Genomic DNA, 13,387 nt, shown 5'->3' on the forward strand with positions numbered 1-13,387 from the left:
AGCGCTTTTCCTCACTAAGTTTCTCTGAGCCCCGCCATGTCCTTTTTTTGTTCTTTTTTTTTATTTTTTATATGTAGTTTTCAGGTTGTGTACGCGCGCGTGCGTGTTCCGCACGTATGGGGCCGTCCGGCAGCGTGCCTCCCCCCGCTTCCGCTTTCCGTACGGTGGTGGACCCAGAACGGCTGCGTGAGGACTCGCGAAGATGGGAGTGCAAATTGAAACCACCAAGGAAGGCGACGGTGGGTCGAGCTCGCCTCGTCTGCTTTTCCAAGCGGTTCGTTTTTGGTTGTTGAGGTCCGTAGTACCAACGGTGCTGCTGTTTCGTGTGTATGTATGTATGTATGTATGTGTGTGTGTGTGCGTGCGTGCAGGGCAGACGTTTCCAAAGAAGGGGCAACGCGTCGTGGTGCACTATATCGGTGAGTACAACAGCGTCAAACTTCACCATTCAGCTTTTTTTTTTTTTTTTTTTGGTAACACCATGTTTGCTTTCGACGTGGTGGATGTCCTTTTGTCACGAACTGGGCTGTTTGTTTCCTTTTTATTTGGAATGGTGGGGATTTCCTCTTTCCCTTTGGCTAGTGGTCAAGCGCTAAGTCATTCTGCGTCCCAAACACTCACCAAAGCAAACGATTAGTTTTTTATATGTGTTTTTAACGCTAGCACGTTTAATCGACAATGCCATTAGTTTTTTTTTTTCACGGTTTGGGTGAGTTAGCTGGAGCTTGGCTTTTTTTTTTTTTCCCCATCCGGGCCCCTTCGAGCTAGGCGGCTAACTTTAGCTAATCGGCTAACTAGCTTCATTCCCCCTCCCCAAATAAATCAGTTTTGTCAAACTTGTTCTCAGAGGGGCTGATAGAACCGTGAAACCATGTCAGTGTGTAATCGGCGAGAACGTAACGTCAAAAGGGGATCTTGAATAAAAATTCGGAGGGGTCCGTTTGCAAGATGTTTCCATTTGCGTAGCCAAGCGGTCAATTATGGTACGTTTAAATGTCCTTTTTATTTGTGATTACAATACAGTGTTTTTGTTGTCCATTAAAGAAAAGAGAGAAATTTATGTAATTACGTGAAACAATTTTGATCTCACTAAAAGACAACAATACATGAGCATGAATGAATAAATGTACTTTACGCTATGTACGCTATTTTGCCGTGAATTGCACGTGAACTACAAGAACAATTCTGCGTCAATGAATATTTACTAGCTCGTGGCATTGGTCACCCTAAAAGTGCGGGTTTGAATCCCGTTCTATGTACCTTGCGACCAGTCAGGAGTGTTAAACGATCCCTTTTGTTTCCCATATTTATGGAAGAATTAAGCAGTAATTGACTTGTAGACATTCAAAGAAGTATAAGGCGCCTTTGGTGCATTTGAAAAGGTGCAAAATATCCACTAAAACGTGACAATCACACCAGATGTACATTTCACTACAAATTGTATTTTGTTGTCTGCAAACGCAAAAACAAAAGTTAAGTCAACTTAAAAAAAAGAAAAGCTGGCAATCAAACACTTTGAAGTAAATCAGCAAGGACATCTCGGGCCAAAATAGTAACACTGAACAGGTAAATTAAGCAGAACTTGAGTCATTCAAACAGTAAAGTAAAAAAAAAAACTGTTTACCTTGGTGTAACGTGGGGGTGTGCCAAAAAATCTATTCTCATAAGAATCGCGTTTCTCATTTAGTACGATTCACAATCGATTTTAAATGTCCCAAAATCGATTTTATTTAAATTATTTGATACTGTCTTGTCTGTATGTGCTTTTATTTGGAGCGCTGTTCATGTTGTACCCGGTTTGGCCACTGAGTGGCAGTGTGGTTCCACGCGGTCTAATACACTGTTAAGTTGTAGCCACGTTCGAGAGTAGAAGGGAAAAGTCACGATCAAGTTATTACAATAAAAGGTTTTTGTTTTTGTTTTTGCAGTGTGGAGACGTTCTTTTGAGTGATAAAAGTGCCGCGAGTAGCAAGTTAATTAGCATTAGCAAATCAGACTGGAGTAGATCATTACGATTCCTTGCACACCTTGAAGCAAAAATCATTGTCAGTCAAATCATTTTGAAGTAAAAATCGTCCTTAATCGAAAATCGATTCTGAATCGAATCGCAGACCCAAAAATCGGCATCTAATAGTGAGACATTGAAAGATTCTCACCCCTAGTGTAATGTCTTGGCAAGTGCAATTGACAAATTCCTTTATGGCTGAAACAATGCAAAATGTCGTTGACGTCAAAGCCGTGTTGTGGCACCTGTGTCGTTTTTGGTCCGAGTGTGACGTGCAACACCCTCCCTGTGGTCAGGAACGCTGCAAGACGGGAAAGTGTTTGACTCGTCCAGGGGCCGAGGGAAGCCGTTCAAGTTCAAGATGGGACACCAGGAGGTCATCCGCGGCTGGGAAGAAGGCGTCGCTCAGGTGAGGAGCGGAACGCAGCGGGGACTTTCTCCCTCTCAAACCCGCGCGTCACCTCCTGCCGCGGTTCCGCAGATGAGCGTCGGCCAGCGGGCCAAGCTGATCTGCTCGCCGGACTACGCGTACGGCAGCAAGGGTCACCCGGGCGTCATCCCCCCCAACGCCACGCTCACCTTCGACGTGGAGCTGCTGGGGTTGGAGGCCTGAAGCATCGCCGCCGCTTTGCTTCCTTCCACTCAACTTGCCAGGGTGAGACTTGAGCGCGATCCCACACCGGCAAAATTCACACTCCAAAAATGTTTGCCTTTGTATTTCGTTCCGAGTAACATCAATTGCGTATTACTGTGGATGTGAAGTTAAGGGGTGTCAAACCTACGGCCCGCGGGCACAGAAGTGTTTTTTCTATCTGGCCCATTTGGATTGAGGACACATTTGCTGCCATTTTGCAGTTTCTCTATTTTCAAAAATTCTTTCATTCCCGACTGCATAATCACGAGACGGGGATTGCCAGTGGACATTTTTGGGAACAAGTCCAAGTGGCCATTCCAATCAGACTCGGCGTTTTGGCACGCAATCTTGCTACTATTGGTGTACTGAATTAGCAAAACGACTTTTGCTAAAAATCCCAAATGGAGGGGGGTTCCTTTATGTATTCAAGTTAAGCGAGCTTAGTAAGTGGCAACGCAAGATGGCCGCTAGTTGCTTCACTTCTTGCTACGGCCAGTATTGAGTCCGTGGCCAAACTTGAATATGCAGATTTTTTTTTTTTTGTGTGTGTATAATGCAAAATTAGACTGACGGAAAAAAACTGGGAAAAAAATCTGTTGCATTTGCATAAAAAAGTATGGACCTTTTAAAGTAGCACTTAAGAACTTTTGAACCATAACAAAATATTTTCATAACTCTTCCGTTGAAACATTGACTTAAAACTAGTTGAATGATACCGTTGCCATGGCCTGATTTGGTCTGTATCATTTTTACTGGCATTAAGCAACTTTGAGGAGGATGGTAGGAACACTGCCACACAAAAAACTACAAATGTGTTGACTCCTTTATGGCATACGTCACTTCCCTCTTTCCCCATTTGTTACAAAAAAGTCAATTTGACCGGCGTAAGCAAAAAATAAAAAATAAATTACCACGTGCGCTTGTCCTCATGGGAAATGTGGTCTTCCTTCAGGCATAACATTACCGCTTTTGTCCATATGGGCCCGCCATAATCAACATAAACTGAAAGTTCCTTAGTGTTGCTTTAAGTTTGAAAAATCTCACCGCACGGCGCCAAACAAAATGCACGTCAATTATTTACTTTCTGCCTTCTAATAGAAGATCTCTTACAATATTTGGTCTGTCTGTCATTATAAGTCGCTGATGAACAAGTCGTGTTTTGTTATTTGTTATAAATTTTCAACAAAAATCTGACCAATCAAATGCCTTTTTTTTTTTTTTTTGTACATTCTGTAACGCGCTGCTGTTGTTTTGACGGCAGGTCAAATCCTATCATGGGAAAATGGAAGAAAATCCAGACGACTCCTGCATAGGACCTACTATGTCGATACCTTCACTTGTCTACTCTCACTTGTCCACTTTACATTTGCATACCATTTCTTTTGACCTTTGACCTTCTACTCGGTCCTAGCTCATCCCATCCTACCTATTTTAGACATGCTGCAATGTATTTTCATGTTTTGGTTTTATGACATTTTCAATATTTACGACATCACGTTTTTTTTTTTTTTTTTTTGTACAAGTACGGAATCAGTCTCATTCCTCGCATTTCTGCGGCCTTTCTGCGACGAGTCTTAATTAATCATGCGTTTTCTACAAAAAGAATTGTGACGTGGAGCTGTTTGTACGAACGGCCGCGGCGCTTAGTCATCGGGCGACATCAAGCACACGAACGGAGCCGCCTCCAGCCACAATTGTTGCCAGCGACATTTGTTTATGAGCGAGCGCCCGATGATTTTAGTGCTCAGACACTCACAGCTGGATGTTGTTTTTGTTTTTCACGTCTCGATGGTTGCTTGTAAAACAAAATGTGGGGAAAATGTACTGGGGGGGGGGGGGAAAGAAGAAGCTTGTGGTAAAAGGTTTGTTGCATGAAAATTTCCCCCCATGAGGCACCTTTGCGATTTGTGATTGCGTTTATTTCAAGGAGTTGTGTGTTACAAGCTCTGGATGTTACAGTCTGTTCCTTACTCTTCACAATAAAAGAGTAAAAGTCAGTACAAGTCTCATTGCTTGGTTGGAATATAACAGATGAGATTTAAGGAGGAATCGTACATTTGCAGGTTAATACTGTACATTTAAATCCTTTCAACCCAAAAAGATTCCGTTTGTGGTACTCCTGAAAACCAAAATATTTTTGTTTTTCTGTACATCACTTCTTACGTGGTTAGGATTTGCTAAACAACTACACAAAAAACACTATCGCTAATGTGACCTCTGTTTTTTCCTAACTCGCAGAGCCATTCCATAAATATTCAAAAATAGAACCAAGACGTTATCTTAAAAATGTTTTCAACCAAACCATTCACGGCTCACAAGATCTTAAATAACTTTCATTCCACGCACACGTTGGTCAAGTATTTCCATGGCAAAAGACGTTAGCCCCGCCTACGCTTTATCGCCCACTAATCCCTGTAATTGCTGCAAGTATATTACATCTAATCTATAAACAAATGCTCCCACTGGAAATGACATTAGCAAGAAAATACATAGCAAACAATCATTTGTCTTTACAAAAATGAAATGGTACACAACAGCAAAGCCCCCCAAAATCAAACAAATCCGAGCAAAATCTAGAAAACGGGTCTCAAACGTCAAATGGACACTTGTGACGTTACGCAAAATGGCAGCTCAGCAAATACTGAAGAAGAAAAAAAAAAACCTAAAAATATGTATTTTTTTTTAAACTGTTCCAAAAGATAAAATACAAATTTAAATTCAATACAACTGAACTGAAAGCTGCAGCACGCGTGTCCAGAAGAAAGTTTGGACGGAAAATTCAAGTCAACCATGCCAGACTAGTTTGTTTTGTTTGAAATTTGCATGCATGTTACGTTTTACGTACATCACAACAAACAATCCATAGATGTACAGTACACATCCCCGGACACAGCAGCAGCATGGACACGTGGAAACCAACGGAAGTCTTCTCAAAAGTAAGGCAAAGCTTTTGTGTTTATGGAATCGAGTTGGCATTGTTGTTTGTTCAATGCTGTTGACCTTATAGACAATTCCGCGCCACGTCAAAATTACAAATCAAAACGGCGGTCTTACTCTGTGAAAGGAAGTTATCCGCGCATTCAAAATAATTTGACTTTGGATCGCTTTAATTTGATTTGTTAGGTTTATTTGGAATTATTTGATAATCCTTTAACAATCTTTCTGGTTTGTATGCTTGCTAGTCTCAGGCAAAAGTAATACAATACGCCGGTTGGCGCCCCCTCTGGGCTGGAATTATGCATTACAACAAGAGGAGCGTCGCTTTCATGTGACGTAGGCGATGCCATGCACCCCGAACACGTGATGATTCTAGAATGTCTTTGTAGTTTGATTAGAAAAATTGGTGGCGGGGGCGTTTGCAGATTGTGTTTGATTTCGGCGGCTCCACTGTTGGTTTTGTTTTCGAAGGTCAGCCAAGAACTTGAGACTTCATGCACTCACTGCAGAGGGAAAATCACACAAATGTCAAGAAAAATACATGTCTGCGATTTGTTGATTTGGGAATCATTTCAGCTGTGTGAAAATGATTAAACTACAGCGATGCCTTCTGATACGAGTGTGACCTGACCTGTGAGGTTTTTGAGATATTGTTTTTTGTTAGTTTTTTTGCTTTGACTTGCAAGAGCTGAATAATGAAACACATGACATAGTTTTTGCAACACATCTCAGACATGAGTTGCTTTCAAGAGCACCAATGTTCTGTATTGGTGTCAAGCTGTTTTCACCAGTTTAAATTTGTTGATATTGTGTAAAAATCAAATGGGAAAAGCTTAGTAGTATTAATTTGTGTGTGGGGATGTAGGAGGCGGGGGGTGGAGGTAATAAAATAATTTGACTATATTAGCACATGGGGGCTTTCACTATACAGTGATGATATGAAGCAACACAAATGGAAAAATAATGTCACAATTCTTACAGGCGTATTCTTTATCCTTACTGCTGAAGAGTTATGAGGTCTTCGCTGTCTCCATGAATATCGTAGGTCCGTATTATATGCTGGCTGGAACGGATTCATGGCATTTCCATTAATTTCAATGGCAAATAGAGATTTGAGATACAAAGTGCTGCGAGTTGCGATCGGGCCTGGTCACCTGCAAATAGCGGAAGTCCACTGTAAGTTGAGAAATATTTTTCTCAGTGTGCAAATAAGTCATTCTGGAAAATCACACCAGTTTTTGGAAGTATTTTTGGGGGTGTTAAGTTTGAGGAAGGCAGGAGGGTTGAGATGCCAAGTCAGATGGGAGTTCCATTCACGCTGGCCTGTCCGCGTCCCGGACCGGCCCCTCTCTGACGGAGCGAGTGCAGGGCCACGGCGCAGCACCCTCTCAGCAGGGAGCCGATATGATAGACGGGCGCGATGTCCCGAGGCGCCCCGCGACACAGCCACGCCACGGTCGGAACCACCGGCACCGCCAAAGCCAACAGATCCACCAGGAAGTACGGACTCCAGTGGCACCTCTGAGACGACTCGTCGTGTCCCGCTTCCTCCTTGGCGGCGTCCTCGGTCTCCAGGACGACGACTTCCTGCCTGAGGGGTTCCGCGGGGTGGGGTTGGCAAACGTGGGGCAACTCCAGAGGAGACGGAGTAGGTAAAGCCGCGGGAAAGGCGAGAGGCTGCGCCGACGCCACCGAAATGACGCTCAGCTCCTCCGCGGTGCTTTCGTTACGGGAAAGCCAGGTCCTGGTCGGGCTGCATGCCTGCGAGCGCACCTCCGGCTTCCTCCCCGCCGGATCGCTCGGGATCGGGTCGGCGGGCACAGCGGAGGCTGAGGCGACGGTTTCCGGGGGCTCCTCCTGAGGTAAGTGCAGGAACAAGTGATGATGAGGGAGGTAGCAGCTCCCGCCCAGAGAGTGGCAGGAGTGCGAGACGGACACGGCGGCGCCCCCTCGGCACAGCCGGTCACAGGCGGGGAAGGGGGGCGCCGTCCCCTCCTGCCGAGGCAGCCGCTCTGTGAGGAGTGTGGCGTCCAGCAGCAGGTGGCGCGGCGCTCGGCCGGACTCTGCCTGGGGGGCTTCGGCGCTAAGGTGCCTGCTGCGGGTCAAAGTGCTGGCAGGTGAGCAGCCGCAGGAGCGGGATCGCCCAACGGGCCTCGGGTCCTGGGACCGGGCGTATGGCTTGTGGTCGTGGTCTTGCTCCCGAACACCCAGATTGGGCCTGACGGACTCCACCACTTCTTGGAGGTGCTGAATTTCCTTGCGGGCCTCTTTGAGGGCCAACTGGGCCTCCACGCGGTGGCATTCCTCTTGGATCCAGTCTTCTTGCATCCTGTACAGCTGAGTCCTCAACTCATCGATTTCGTAGTCCCTGTGGCGAAAGCCAAGAAGATGGAAAATGCATTATTTTCATCCATCTTGTTCCAAAACCAGGACATTTCAAATGGCCAGTTGTGAAAATTGGTGACGATTTAATTACTGGTTTGGTCCTTTAAGGGACATTCAGTGATCCTTAGCGCCATCTAGTGGTGACCTAATAATTTATTCATTTAATAAAACGACTGTTTATGTCAATAGTATGCAAAAAATGAGTTGTATCGATAAACATATATTTTTTGTAATGTAATCCTAGGTCTAGTAATCACTAATTATATGACATGGCTGTCGTCTCACCTTACTAGATGTCATGGTGGGTGTGAGTGGTTGAGGGATGATTGACCCAAATGCAGGAAAGGACAGCAGTGAGACAGGACTGAAGAGCAAAATGTGGAACTTAAATGAAAAACAGGACAAAAGGTGAAATGACAACCATGAATGGATGGGCGTGGATGGGGAACTGGACAGGTTTTTGTGACTGGACTGGACTTTTGCGCAGCCTCCTTCGCTTGCTTATGCGGCAAAATATTTTGCTTCTTTATTCCCACCTTCAACAAGCGGTGTTGTACTTGAATCACCCGCCATTGTCACTTCTTCTGTGCTCGTCTTTTTCATGTTGTTTTGATACATGCAAAGCCATGTTTGTTCTGTAGATTGCAAAAAAAGTTAGAAAAAAAAGTGTCCGTCTTCTTCGCTGATTCTTCTTCTACGCTTTCCGTTAACTCCCTGTGGTTGCGCTACAGCGCCACTCCAGACTGGGCATAGACATTACAGCCGTTAAACGTCCTCAGCGTCTTCTTTTGGACACACGCAAGTCTTGAAATCCTTCTGTGTGTACGAGAATTGGTTTGAGGAACGAAGCCGGCTTTACTTTCGTCTGGACGGGGCTTTACTCCCGCTAGCCGCTCTTGTTAGCATCTCCGGCTAATTTCGGCTCGCTCTGTCTTTTGCCGTTGCTCGCCGGCCTTCATAACGTCTGCCAAGTCACCGTCGCCCGCCGAGATGCTCATTTTCTCGCGCAAAATAAGAATTGGTCCTAGGCTTGCGAAATGTGGTCTCTCCACCGTAATGTGCGTGCTCCTGTGCGATTTTAATGCTATTCTTTGACCACTAGATGGCGCTAGGGACTACACACTGGGTCTTTAACAGCCATCAGAAAATTGTGGATAATGTTGATCATTGTTTCCCAAAGTAAAAACAGATGTTTGCAAATGTCTCATTTTGATTCAACACAAAGAAAAAAATGCTGAGGATTTCGACAATTTGAAGTTAAAGTCTCTAAATGATGAACTGATAAGATTGACCTGTGTTGTAATCTCTCCACGTTGTCCCTCAGTCTGGCTCGCAGGTGACGTATGCACACCTCTTTCTGCTGCAGGGGTGTGAGGTACTGTTCCGGAGCGGGAGGCTTGATCCCATGGTTGTCACTACACACGGCATGCTTTGCTTGCCGCCTGAGGGGGAGGAGGGGGGTGTGGGGGGGGTTCATCAGGTGAAATTTGTTGAAAATTGAATTGAAACTCTGAAAGTATGGACACTTTAACTCCTTATCGCTGCTAAACATCGCAATTTTTTATTGTGAAACTTCTATATGTGTTCGAGATCATGCGAGAGATGACATTTTATGAAAAATTCTGTTAAGGTCATGTGATCCACAATTCAAGGTACAATTATAGGTCAAAAGGTTACTAAAATATGCACCAATCTTCTAAACCATTGCAGATCCTTGTTGAATGCCATTAGCAACAAAATACCCATTTGTGAACAGTGAGCCAGTAGTTAGTTGCTCTCCCTTAGAGATAGGGTGAGAAGCTCGGTCATCCGAGAGGGACTCAGCGTCGAGTCGCTGCTCCTCCACGTTGAGAGGAACCAGTTGAGGTGGCTCGGGCATCTGCTTCGGATGCCTCCTGGACGCCTCCCTGGGGAGGTGTTCCGGGCATGTCCTACCGGCAGGAGGCCCCGGGGACGACCCAGGACACGCTGGAGAGACTATGTCTCTCGGCTGTCCTGGGAACGCCTTGGGGTCCCGTCGGATGAGCTGGCTGAAGTGGCTGGGGAGAGGGAAGTCTGGGCTGCCCTGCTAAAGTTGCTGCCCCCGCGACCCGACCCCGGATAAGCGGAAGAAGACGGACGGACGGACAAGCCAGTAGTTAGTGAGATAGAAGGGTTAAAAGGAAGGCAGCCACGCCCCTTTTGCCCCAAAATGTCAACATCCGGCAGGCCATAGCCCCCAAACATAGGTTGCGATTGACCTAAAATTAGAGATTTAAGTGTTGTTCCACGATAATCAACAAATACACAAAGAAACACTTTGGATGAGCATCTTTGTACCTCGGCGTGCTCGGGTACATCCGAGGTGTGAGGCTTCCCTCTGTCGTCTTGACCTTCAGCGGATAGTTGCTGGTGTTGGACATGCCAGGATGGGTGCATCGTCCGCTGCTGCCACTTGTTCCCGCTGAGCGTCTTGGCGTGAAAAAAAAACAACATTGAGTGTCCTCAACATTATTTGTAAAAGCAAGCGGGACGTGACCGTACCTGCGTTGTCCTAATGAAGGCTTCCTGCTTGGGGTGAGAGTTAAGGACATGCTGCCTTTAGTGAGGGAGGCCCAGAGTCCTTCGAGCTTAACTCTGAAAAGGAGCAAATACATTTGAATTGATTGCATTGAATGTATGGATTTGCATCTTATTGTTTTGTGGAGCCTTGCTTTATTTTGCAAAGTCATTGACAGTGGGCAATGACAATTTCATAAAAAAAAAAAAAATGTTTACAAAGTAATAGTGCTTCAATGAGGTTGGAGCATCGAATTGGCTCAAAGCTAAAGTATAGGGAGGAGTGATTAGTTTGTTTTATTGGCACTTTTATAAAATGATACATGATTTATTGCAAATTGTTTTGCTTATTATTCTTATTTGGAAATGCTTGATCAAAAACAGTGATTCTCATCCAGGGTGCCATTAGAGATCATCAGGGCTGTCGAGAAAATGGTCAACATTTCACCTAATTGGTCTGAAAATGGTTTACAAATATCTTTGTCCATCTATTTATGCCACTACTGTATGCCAGCAGCGTACAATCCATTGCTCTTCCACTAGATGCCAAAATATAAAGTCAACTTGTTTGCATTAATACAATAGAATAAGGCATGGCTTTTCTTGCCATTTTTTTAAGTTATTTTGTGAGCAAATAGAGACGAGGCCATTATTAGAGTAGTATTCCTACTTTTTTGGTGACATTTTTGTTTGTTGGGGTGCCCTAGCTAAGATTTTTCTTCTGTCACATAGACGTCATGTGTCGCGCAGTAGAAGTCAAGAAAGGCTGATCACAATTGCCGTCATCGCTATATGAGCAGCAGCAGCATCCACCGACCAACAGGTGGTCGCTGCGTTCATGGCGAGAAATACGCAAGCGTGTTACGTAAGCGTGCGCGTGATTGTGAATGCGGAGGCGAGCAGCTGGCACACAAAAAAAAAAGTGCACCAAAAGCGGCGATTAGGTTCAACATCCTGGAATGGAATCACGATTAAGTCACAACAGCGGGGACGTAGCACAAAAGTGAGAGAAGGGGGAAAAGGCTGAGTCCCGCAGAGGTGTCCTACAAAGCGGTTTGCTTTGCGGCGTGTCTCACCGTGTCAGAAGCGTCGGACCCGAGCGTGCGGCTCACATGGACCGCGGCGACGACGACACCGAGGCTGCGGCTGGCTCGTCGCTGGCAGCGGGGCGAGAAGACGCAGCAGGCGATGCGGATCCGAGCGCATCCTGCAGCCATGAAGGGCTCACATCGAGTGCGCCCACTGCGACGTCAATGCCTCTTAAAGCGACAGACAGCACGAGAGACGAGAGCGCAGAGGACAGACAGCACATGAGATGGTCACAATCACAACCCAAGTGCTCTCACACATACTAGTGTACACTCAAATACTAAAGTAGTACAGTAATCAATTCATTATTTGTGGGTAATATGCACAGATGGCACGTTGCCTGTGAGAGTGGCGAGTCCATTGGTTTACTGAAAAGCTCACTTGATATATCTTCACAAATCGCAATCTTATCTAAGGCACAAGGATAGCATTTGACCCGGAGACGGGCAGCAGTCACCCTTGAGCCCAACATGTCTCGTAGCAGTCATACCACACTGGCGGCTAATGCAAACTTGTCGAACTGGGCTCGAGTTGAGTATTTATTCTTTCTCCGGTGCATCTCATATAAGATATAACGGGGAAAAATTGCTTCAGGAGTGTGTGAACGCATTTGTGTGTATCGCAGTGTTTCAGTAGTTTTTAGTGGTGTGTGAGAGTTTCAGGAATGGGCATCCCGGTGTGTGAAAGTATTTTTATTTTATTTTTTTATGTGTGTGCATGTGTGTGAGAACCCTTTTTTTGTTGCAGTTTAGTGTGTGTGTGTCGCCATGGAAGTAAATCTGTGCCATCACACTTTGAATTTCTAACTCTGTTTTTTTGTCAGCCTTGAATTCGTAACACAGATTTTTTTTTCAGAATCAAATATCTAATTCTGAGTGTTATCACACACAGAAATATGCTTCCATGTTTCTGTTTCTGTCTTTCAATAATGCTTGTGGTGTTTCAGTATTGTGTGAGAGTATCTCAGGAATGAGTCTTATAATGTGTGAGAGCAGTTCAGCTGCAGGTGAAGGAGATCGGATGATGGACTGTTTCAGTTGTGAGTGAGTGTAAGAGAGATCATTTTTTTCTGGGCTGATATCGATATTAGTTGTGAAGTAGGCCGGGAATCGATATTTACGGTCGATGTTCGTTTGTGGTAAATGGAAAACATTGACATCAAAATTTAAAAAACAAACTTCAAGACTTGGTTTGCCTTTACGTATGGTCATTACACAAGTTTCGGATTTGCGACATTTTTATTTTAAAATTCTAGCAAAAAGTGCAGTGAGTTCATCATCAAAAACTTCTACAGATAAATAGCTCCCTAAAATCTTCAACAATAAAGTTTTCCAAAGTTTGAATATAACTGAAATGTTCAACTTTCACTGCTTTGTTTTTAAACTCAAACAAAGAAAGCGTAGAGGTCCCAGCACTGAAAATGTAAATAAACAGCTTCCTGAAGTTGACCCACTTTGAAATCGATCTGTTATTGGCCATCGGATAAAAAAAAAAGAAAAAAAAAGTCCAATACTGCTATGCATCAGAATACCAGATATGTGCACTGGTAGTCGGCTGGTAGTGAGGATTGTGAGTGTTCTATTTAGTGTGAACATCTCAGTAGTGTTTGTGTTTTGTTTCAATGAAATGACGTGACTTTGCTGAAGCTGCACTCACCTGACTTGGATGCGGCCGTCATGCGTTGAGTTCCCACCCAAGGGACGGCGTGAATTGGAGTGACTAGTTGTCTGGCAAACAGCCTAGTATGTAGTCCGCCTTTGGTCTGACGCCAACTGGCATTGGCTCCATTCTCCATTTGA

The 13,387-nt window shown here is 44.8% G+C and overlaps 2 protein-coding genes across 7 annotated transcripts; one reads left to right on the plus strand and one right to left on the minus strand.

The window, feature by feature from the left end:
• The first annotated feature begins 94 nt into the window (after nucleotides 1–94).
• On the plus strand, nucleotides 95–4,636 carry LOC144054437 (peptidyl-prolyl cis-trans isomerase FKBP1A-like). 2 transcript variants are annotated; one of them, XM_077569696.1, is made up of 5 exons: nucleotides 95–239; nucleotides 372–419; nucleotides 2,302–2,414; nucleotides 2,487–2,660; nucleotides 3,901–4,636. In XM_077569696.1, the coding sequence occupies exons 1-4, from the start codon at nucleotides 203–205 to the stop codon at nucleotides 2,616–2,618; spliced, it is 330 nt and encodes a 109-aa protein (XP_077425822.1). In that variant the 5' UTR covers nucleotides 95–202; the 3' UTR covers nucleotides 2,619–2,660; nucleotides 3,901–4,636. The 2 variants fall into 2 exon arrangements, with proteins under 2 accessions (XP_077425822.1, XP_077425821.1); XM_077569695.1 differs by having other exon boundaries at nucleotides 102–239; nucleotides 377–419.
• On the minus strand, nucleotides 4,537–13,383 carry snpha (syntaphilin a). 5 transcript variants are annotated; one of them, XR_013294668.1, is made up of 8 exons: nucleotides 13,245–13,383; nucleotides 11,576–11,758; nucleotides 10,485–10,577; nucleotides 10,281–10,412; nucleotides 9,254–9,403; nucleotides 6,731–7,944; nucleotides 6,556–6,639; nucleotides 4,537–6,079 (listed from the first exon to the last, which is right to left on the minus strand). XR_013294668.1 is itself a non-coding variant. In XM_077569684.1 (6 exons), exons 3-6 carry the CDS (start codon nucleotides 10,532–10,534, stop codon nucleotides 6,873–6,875), a joined length of 1,404 nt encoding a protein of 467 aa, XP_077425810.1. In that variant the 5' UTR covers nucleotides 10,535–10,577; nucleotides 11,576–11,758; nucleotides 13,245–13,382; the 3' UTR covers nucleotides 4,537–6,872. The 5 variants fall into 5 exon arrangements, 2 of the variants coding, with proteins under 2 accessions (XP_077425810.1, XP_077425815.1); XR_013294662.1 differs by having other exon boundaries at nucleotides 4,537–6,639; XR_013294656.1 differs by having other exon boundaries at nucleotides 6,556–7,944; nucleotides 13,245–13,382.
• Nucleotides 13,384–13,387: the final 4 nt, after the last annotated feature.

Source organism: Vanacampus margaritifer, chromosome 1 (assembly GCF_051991255.1).
Source record: "Vanacampus margaritifer isolate UIUO_Vmar chromosome 1, RoL_Vmar_1.0, whole genome shotgun sequence".
NCBI lineage: Eukaryota > Metazoa > Chordata > Actinopteri > Syngnathiformes > Syngnathidae > Vanacampus > Vanacampus margaritifer.

Excerpts from the sequence above, each read along its gene's own strand:
- snpha (XM_077569684.1), bottom strand. The coding sequence starts at position 10,534 with ATGTCCTTAACTCTCACCCCAAGCAGGAAGCCTTCATTAGGACAACGC. Across the intron at positions 10,413-10,484 it reads CCTTCATTAGGACAACGCAG|ACGCTCAGCGGGAACAAGTG; the intron begins GTACGGTCACGT and ends TTTCACGCCAAG. Across the intron at positions 9,404-10,280 it reads ATGTACCCGAGCACGCCGAG|GCGGCAAGCAAAGCATGCCG; the intron begins GTACAAAGATGC and ends CCTCCCCCTCAG.
- LOC144054437 (XM_077569695.1), top strand. The coding sequence starts at position 117 with ATGGGGCCGTCCGGCAGCGTGCCTCCCCCCGCTTCCGCTTTCCGTACG. Across the intron at positions 420-2,301 it reads CGTCGTGGTGCACTATATCG|GAACGCTGCAAGACGGGAAA; the intron begins GTGAGTACAACA and ends CCCTGTGGTCAG. Across the intron at positions 2,415-2,486 it reads GGGAAGAAGGCGTCGCTCAG|ATGAGCGTCGGCCAGCGGGC; the intron begins GTGAGGAGCGGA and ends GCGGTTCCGCAG.